The sequence below is a fragment of the Arachis ipaensis genome, chromosome B03, assembly GCF_000816755.2.
Source record: "Arachis ipaensis cultivar K30076 chromosome B03, Araip1.1, whole genome shotgun sequence".
Taxonomy (NCBI): domain Eukaryota; kingdom Viridiplantae; phylum Streptophyta; class Magnoliopsida; order Fabales; family Fabaceae; genus Arachis; species Arachis ipaensis.
The window spans coordinates 134,876,196-134,885,750 of record NC_029787.2 but is presented as its reverse complement, the minus strand read 5'-3'; the positions used below and the strand labels follow the sequence as shown (position 1 = coordinate 134,885,750).

Below are 9,555 nucleotides of genomic sequence, written 5' to 3'. Positions count from 1 at the left end.
GTTCTACCTAACAGATTTTATTCTAATCTCGATATGTGAATAATGAGAAATGCGAATAGCGTAAATCATAGGTTGTATTTTAGGTCACTAATCATTTAAAACAAGAATTATATCTAATTAATTTTAAATTTAATTTTTAAAATTAAAATTAATTTCCATTTTTTAACCTATTATTTAGGTTATTAAAAAAAATGTCCCTCTATACTTTCTCTTTTAACAATGTAGAGATACAGAGTAAGAGAAAAAAAGTAATGTGGGTCTCTCTTTTTCTTTTTTCTTTTTTTCTTCTTTACAATGAAAACACTCTGCATACTATATATATATTTTATCTGTGTATGTGAGTTCCCATCTAATTTATAAGGTGGTGGGTTACAATAATCTACGCGTAAATTATTATAAGGTAAATAAAGCCAAGTTATACTCTTATAATATACCACATATCATAAGCGTTTAAAATTAAAACAAACAAATTATATATTAGAGACATGATTATGTATAAACTAACTCAAATATAACAGATGTGTTGGAGTTGAAACCAACGAAAACCCCCTAAAAAGAAAGATTAAATTCACGAAAATCACATCACAAGATAAAATATTATTTAGTGAGGATTCCCTAATTATTCATTAGTTAATTAAACGTATAATTGACTAAATGAGTATCTTCTAGTATATGCATAAAGTTTAGTTGGTCACATTTAGTATAATAATTATGCTAAATTATACTAAAATAACTGCTAAAATTAATTATTAATATAAAATATACATTAAAAATGAATTAAATTAATACATATATCTATATATAAATATACGATGACTGAATTTGGTAACTGATTTTAATGTATACTTAGCATTTCTATAATACAATATATTTCCGTTAATATGACTTTACACATATCAAAATCTAATTTTGTACCCTTAATATAAGCTAAAAAATGAAAAGAAAAATAATGTTATTTTATGTGTTGTAACCATCCAGTTTTAATGTAAAACAGGTTATAAGTTATAACATATGAGAGAAACTTATTTCCATTTTGTATGAGGAATTGAGGACAACATTTTTTATAAGCAAAATTTAGGTGGCTAGGCACATATCTGGTCCGAAAAGGTTAAGATATAGCTTCAAATTCAATGTGGATTTAAACCGACATCTTTATGGGAGTGGATCCTCTCCAGTGAATAAAAAACTGGATGGTGTGCAGTGTTTAATCTAACCATTCACCACATTCTCTCTCTTATTTATTTCTGGTCCCACTATTAAAATCAAAGGTGAGAGATTGCACTGTATTTTGTCAAGTGTTGAAAAAACTGGAGATGATTAAAAGTTATACTAATAACTAATCCTTTCACCTCTCATACTCTATGAATTAAAAGTTATACTATAGGACGAAGAATTACAACGTACTTTTCATGTCATAGAATGAGTTTTGAATAATCTCCGCCCCTTGATCAAGGGACCAAGTGAGGTTAATTACTCCTAATCCACGCACACGCAAGTAATTACAATAATCTTCATCTGATCTCTTTTTATATTGTTGTTAGTTATTTTTGTCTTCTTTTAATATTTTGATATTTCTTATGTGATTGAATATTGTCATTTTCATTTTGATATTCCTTCTTTTATAAGTTATTTATTAATAATAAATAAACAAATAAAAAATTGAAGTTAAATTATGAAGAAATATAGATAGACCCCAATCAAATGAATAACAAACCGATTCTTGTCAGACAAATTATCTGACATTAGCGTATGATTTTAGATTAACCATTGAAAATGCGATAAATTATTGATTACTACGAATCTAAAAGAAAACAGAGAATAGTTTGATGGTGAACGAGAGAGAACTGTAATATTTGTATTATTTTAGTTGTTGATTGAATTAATATGTCACTTGATGTTGAAATTGTCGCGGCGACTAGCTTATTGATTTACTGTGTCCAAATAAAGAAATTAGAATGTGGATTCGAGGATCAACGAGATCATGCCGCATTCGGGATTGTACTTACGTGTTTCTGCACAAAGATTTTTTTTTTATTAAAATTAAAGCACTAATAGTAGTAGTAGGGTAATTAATAATATATGGTCCACTATTGTATGCTTTCAATGATGATATCCTTTATGAGGTTGACTCCTCCAATTGTATCTTTGCAAGATTTGATACCCAACCAATCGTAGATCTTCACTGACGTTAGAGCCCAGTCAGATGCCGTGGATTTGCAACTCAAACTTAGACGCCTCATCCCCACTTGTTTTTCCGCCTCCCATTATTTTCTATTATTTAATTTCTCCTTCGCTTTTGCACCTAATAAATTTTCCCAACCCTATTTTTCATCCAAATTAAATTATTAAAGATGTAAGAACTGAGAAGGTCTATATATTACAAGATAAGTTGAAAATTCCACCTGACTAGTTCCATATAAATTTGATCCATTATTTCCTCCGTTTTAGAAAAATAAAACACAGAAGAATAAGAATCATTTTATACTGGAGAAATCATATATACACTGCATACTTTTCAACTTTTACTATTAATTAAATGAACGATAAGAAATAAGAAAAATAAAAAATAAGAATGTGTTTGGTTTGTATTTGTATTTTTTAATTTTATTTGTAATATTTTTTGTTTTTATTAGCGTTTTGTGAAAAAGTAAAAACCATAAAAAAAAATTTTTGTATTCACCTTTTATTTTATTTTTTTTACAAAATTATGAAAACAAAAAAATACTGAAAAAAAAATAAAAGATAAAAATATAAATCAAGTCTACCCTAAATAATTTGTCTTTTATGCCATAAAAAATGTAAAAAAATAAATGCATAAAAAATTCTTTATTCACAATGAACAAAAATTAAAGATGTGGTCATATAACATTTTTATTAATAAACAAAAATATCGTAAATATTTTTATTAATTAAATATTAATAAAAAAATGATTAATTTTATTGGTGATATAACATTTAAAAACAAAAAACAAAAAACATAGTACATATAAAATTGTTATGTGTTAAATTTAATTTCAACGGCAAGGTCAATGCTTTTACACTAGCTAGCTACTTGGGTGTGCAAGTGACGGAAGACTAAGATAAAAAAGGAGTTAAAATAATGAATGGCATGGTTTAATTTGTAGAGTAGTGTGGATGGGAAGGTGATTGGAAGGTTCCTTGGGATCTCGTCCGATCCCACCTTAGCTTAATTGACTTGTTTTGTTTCGCCTCGAGTTCCTAATTCCCTCATATGTCATATCCCAATCTAGATTAGGATCTAAAAATCACAGATTTGACATAACACATACTGATGAACGAAAACAAGTTTAGTATTTAAGTAATGATTAAAATTACTTTCCATAGCAATGCAGCATGCCTGATTAACAGGAAACCAGATTAAACTATACTTGACTATTGCCGGCAATCAGGATCTCCTTAATATACCTATGCATGGATAGGATTTAGGCTCCGGTAGCATTTTAGATTTCATAGAGATTCAGTTTTGCAATGTTCTAGATTTCCATATCCTATAGGGATATGACATGGAAGGAAAATATTTACACATATTTTATCTGATCTAAATAAGAGAAAAAGGTTCGATTTCCATGGATAGAATATATATAATAGAAGAAAAGAAAAGAACGTTGCGTCAAAATTCCTGAGTAAGTAGTCAATAAGTATTTTTACTTTTTAATGCAAAAAAGAAAAAATCTAAACCCTAAACTGTAAGCCTGCAACAACCAGTTCTTGTTCCACATATATGAAGTTATGAACAACTTTTCATTTATTTGGAAGAAAACAAGAAAAACTAGAATATAATCTCTTGCGTTTTGCCTGATTTGAATTTATTTTTTGAAATTCTAATCCATTTTGGGGAAACTAAAATTAGGTGCTTAGAACCAATATTAAACTCGACTTATAGGCTTAGGAGCATAGACGATGTAGCTAGGAGCAGGTCAGGTACAACTCTTTCGTGCAAAAGATTGCAATATCGTATAGAAAAATTTTCAAGTGTACTGGTACACCGGTATTTCAGTGATTTTTAACCGTTAATCTTAATTATAAAAAGTATATATAATATATATAATTAAGATCAACGATTAAAAATCACTGAGACACTGGTGTACTGGTATACTTGAAAACTTTCCTATCGTATATATAATTTTCCATTACTATATGAATTCCTTACACCTGACGGAGCCATATATAATCGTTCACCAATAATTAAATAAGTAGCATGCATATAATTATATATATTGGTGACTAGTAGTATGCATAATTTGACTAAATTTTATATATTAAATGCATAATTTGAATCCCAAACTTTTTAATTTGTTAGAATTTATAATTTTTGAAAACATATTCTAAAATATAAAAAATTTAATCCAAAATATTTATTATTTTAACTATTTTTATATTTTTATTGTTATATATTTAATAAATAAAAGAGTAAAATTGTGTCTATTAATTCATCACTAGTCCACTACTATATATAAAGGAAATAGAAAATAGTTAGTGTCCATTTTTTTCTCCTAAAATACACTTCTTTTTACATATAAATAAAAATAAATAAATTCCCTATTTCTAAAATTTAAACCTAGTGCTACTCTTTAACAGAAAATGATATTTAACATCTTAAGGCTGAAAAATTTAGATATGAAAATGTTTTTGGAGAAATCTACTCATATGGAGAGTGTGGATGAAATACACTGGTATGGAGAATGGCATTTCGCATGGTAGGAACTTTTTTTTTTTTCTCGCATGGTGTGAGTTATATTTTTTAGGGTAAAAGGGGAAATAGTTTTGGGCAGTTCCCAAACATATTTTTAAGATATGAATGGATGGATGAGGAAGATCAACTTCAATTCTTCGAAGGCCCAAGTATATACTCTGCCTAGTGGGTGCCCATTACCAACTAAACAGCATGGATGTTTGAACTTTGAACCCATGCTGAATCCTAAATGAGGAATATAAAACCTAAGTAGTTGTAGTAGTGTGTGTGAGTGGGTGTGTTTTGTGCCAGAACAAAAAAAAAAGAACTTTGAAGTAGATATCTTCCAGACCTCCACTTCGTCCAAAAACTAAAGGTAGACTAGATATCATTCATGGCCAAAATTTAAAAGAAGAAACACACGTTATATACATATTTTTTATAATAAAAGTGGCTGATAAAAAACAAATCTTTTATACAAAAACAATGTATACAAATAGTTTAATTTAATTATACAGTGGTCTAATCTTTTTTGGGATTTACACTATTAGTTATTTTGATTAATATGGTGTCACATAATATTTTTTTTTTATTATAACGGGCCAAGTCCATGGTGTCATGTAATTAAATGATTAAATACGTATATGAATAGGAAGTAAAACTTCTTTTTTATAAATATCTATAGAGAAGGTAATAGATGTGCTGATTATCTTGCGCAAAAAAATTTAGAGCATTGACTTTTATTTTTTGGATATTCCTCTTATAGAGGTAGTGAGCATATTAGCTAATGATGATCAAGGGATATATGTAATTAGTTTGCTCGTGTCGAGAGTTTGAATTCCGTCTTATATATATACCGGTAATTCATTGGCCAGCAACAAAAATATCGTGAGCAAAGAAAAAAAATGTAAACCAATAAAGAGATCACTCTAAAGCTAAGGATTGTTAGGGTACAAGTCTTACAGGCCATTCTCTCCATGTAACGATGATTAGTGTGAAGCCATAAATGTCACTGCTCATGAAGGTACCAATTCCTCCGGACTACCATATGTATCAGGATTGCGTGCCCACCAACAACTAACCATTATGTTTATTTGTGATGTAATAAATTAAATGTGGTAAACAATCATGTAAAGCTATAATATAAGGCAACATTTCTGAATTATATTAGTGGTAATCGTAGCTCAATTCAATGTTAATGAACATGTGTGTTTTATAAGAAATGAATAATAATAAATGAATAAAGCTTGAGATGAGTATTGAGATAAGTAATAATGAAAGAGAATTAAGCGAAGGAATTGAATGTATATATTGATTTGGCAGGGAACTAGTGTGTGTATAGAGAGTATCGGAGCACGACATCATGAATTGTGTGATAGTGAATTAACAGGATAGGCTAACTAGTGCCTAAGATACACAGAAAATTAGACAAGACAAAGAAAGGGGCAGCAGTAGGGTAGGGTTACACTAATTAAGACCCAACCTCAAATCCAAAGAGCAATGGTGGTGTTGTTGATGGAGGTCAACGGGGGTGGGGGAGGGTGCAGTTATGCTACAGTTATGGCCTCCTCCAAGTGCGTTGTTGAAACTGGAGCACTCGAACCGCTCCTGTTCTTGTTCTTGTTCCTCCTCGTCCACCACGTTGTCCACTACTATGTTGTCGTAGTCATCATTGGCCCTCTCCTTCCCCTTCCCACTCGCCAGCAACAGTAGACACGCCGCAACCTCGTGGTCCTCCGGGGTGAAGGTGACGCCCACGTCTTCTTGCGGTGGTGGTCTGATGAGGGTGCGGGGAGGATTGATCCCTCGCCAGTGGCGCTCTGGGTGGCAGCGCATGTGGCCGAAGAGAGCCTTCCAGGACCAGAATCTCTTGCCGCACTCGGTGCAGGGACGGGTGATCTTTGGGGCCTCAGGATCAGGCTTCTTGCAACCACCCTTCCCCTTGACCTTCACCCCTTCCTCCATTACCCTCATCAATTTTGTGATCTTCTTTCTAGGGTTGCGCCTCCGAATAAGATGATCACACGACGAAGAAGACGAAGCCGCAACATCAACACCATCCGTAACCACGCATGCACGATCTGTGTTGGGAGAACCAGAATGAGCCCAGGAGGAGTTGTCGACGATGTTGTTCATCCCTGGGCAGTTGCAATAATTGCATGTATTGTATATTTCTTTGAGGGTCGCAGGATCAACGATGGAGGCAGATCAGAGGGCATATGTACAAACTCACCCTTGCCTGGCGGTTACTGCAACTCTCTCTCACACTTTAAAATTGGCGGTTTCTTCTTAATATCATTTCTTTTCTTCTTTTCCCCCACTCATGCATTAGTCTGTTCGCGTTTTTTTATGTTTTGGTTAACTCTTGCCATTTATTTCATTTTAAATGTAACTAATATCTTTTTTTTTTTTCTTTCTTATAAAAAAAATACCAGTGTAAGTCTTCGTTTTTTCTTTTTCCTTCTTGTTTTGTTTTAAAAAAGGTGAAACTCACCTGCAGTCCACTGTAGGTGAAGTTGTTTTTAAAAAAAATCGATTTATTTTATACAAATAATTTATTTAAAAAAATTGGTTTATGTAGATCAAATAACTATCTTTAAAATAATTTCAATTTTTTCTGCGTGTTATTCTTAAATTCTTAACAGATGAATTTGGTATGTTCTTCTTCTTCATTTTTATTGACCAATTTTTCTTTAAATTTATCTGAAACTTTTATTTATTTAATTTTCGTCAAATATATGTATACAAATTGTTTGAAAAAGTAACATTTAGTATTATGAAAAAGAAACAAAATTCACATTTTTTTATAAGAATGACATAAATGGTATCATCTGTCTTTTTTTTTATGTCTCTGTTTTTATCTTTTTGATGAACTTTGTTTTGTTTTCCATAACTTACATTTTCAGTTGCTTTTAAATTAAGCTGTAAACAGATTTTAAATTAAGTTTTAAAAATATGTTCAATTACAAATTTACCGTTAAATTAAATTTTATGGTAATCAATCAATTAACTTTTATTTTACTAACAAATTATTTTCATGCAAATTATTGTTAATTTTTCAATATTATTCTATAAATAAATTATTTTTTTAAGATAATAAGACGATAATTTACTTGTCTAAAAATTATGATTTCATTGTCATGCACGTTTTTGTGTTTTTACTTACCAACTAAAATTTATTTTTAATAAAATTAGAATTTATTTTCAATAAAACAAAAATATCTAATCAAAATATTAATTTGGTCTCCTTAAATAATTGAACATAATTTTTAATAAATTTTTTTAAAATAAAATCAACCCAAGAATAGAGAAAAAAAAAAGAACAACTAATGAAAATATTTATTTTGGCATTGCCATCAAGAACAGGATAGCCATAGAAAAAATCTAACCAAATAAAAAAGACCTAACTCATAATTAAACTACCATCATATCATTACAATAAACTATAACATCACCAACTAAAGAGACATGCAACAAATATGGAAGAGATCATGCCAAAATTTCAACTATGCTCATGTTATCAAACAGTACACATTATACCATAATTACATTTTTGTCTTCTACCACATGAAATTGCGATGAATTATCTTGGCATTTATGATATCTTCCTTAGACTTGTAAAGAATCTCTATTTTCATTTTTTATTTCTTCATATTAACCAACTATGTTAAATAAGATTCCCACGAAATCATTAACACCAAATTTTAAAGCTAATATTTTCTACATATTCCATTTGCTAGTACAATTATTTCTTTTAAAAAATAAAAAAGATAAATACATTCTACACATATCTTTTAGGCTTTTTATTTAAATAAAATAAAAAAAGATTAATTTTATTTGATTCTTTTAGATTAAATTCAAAAACGTGAATCTTCTAAATCTATTAATACATAAATTGTGTTAGAGTAATGTGTATTAAATATTATATTAAACACCACACTCTAGGGTAATTTATGCATCAAACTGCCAAAGATGTGAACAGTAGAACTCCCAAAATTGTTGTCTAATGTCCAATCAATTTTCTCCTGAATATCAAAATGGTGTGATGACATAAACATGTACGTATTTATTAAATAATTTTCATCATTCACAGAGGAATGAATAAAAACATAAATTAAAAAATACATTTGAAATAATAAATTTGATTAAGAAATATAAATAAGAAGAACATATCTAATTGAAAGTTTGATATTAGTTCTGAAAAAGGGATTGGAAGAGAACGAACGTGTGAAAACGAAGAAGAAGAAAATAAAAGTAACCGTTTAGTCTAATTCAAACCGTTTTTTTTAAATAAATCATTTGTATAAAATAAATCGATTTTTTTTAAACCATATAATAACACGTGTCAGCCATCCAAAAACAACTTCACCTGCAGTCGACTGCAGGTGAGTTTCTGCGTTATTTCATTTTAAATGTAACTAATATCTTTTTTTTTTCTTTCTTATAAAAAAAAATACCACTGTAAGTCTTCGTTTTTTCTTTTTCCTTTTTGTTTTGTTTTAAAAAAATATAGTTAACTAGGGATGATAATCAAACCATCAGATGTGTAAGACATTTTTGCGCTACTATTTTTACTTTTATGTGCCTTTTAAAAATTATAAGAGTTATTGGTTTGTTTAAATACTTTACATAATTAGTTAATTACTATAGCAATATATAATTGAATAGTAACAATGCATATAATTAATACAATCAATCATATTGTATGCACACAAAACATCATATACTAAATTAATTATTTATATAAAATATATATTAAAAATAAATTAAATAATATATATATTTACATATAAAAATATAATAACTAATTTGATGATTGATTTTTTTTTTTGTATATATATAATATTTTTGTAATATAATAT

General features: G+C 28.9%; 1 protein-coding gene across 1 annotated transcript; it reads right to left on the bottom strand.

Moving 5' to 3' along the window:
* LOC107633986 (zinc finger protein ZAT3-like) lies at window positions 5,528-7,132 on the bottom strand. The gene has a single exon (XM_016337573.2). The coding sequence runs from the start codon at window positions 6,827-6,829 to the stop codon at window positions 6,161-6,163; it is 669 nt and encodes a 222-aa protein (XP_016193059.1). The 5' UTR covers window positions 6,830-7,132; the 3' UTR covers window positions 5,528-6,160.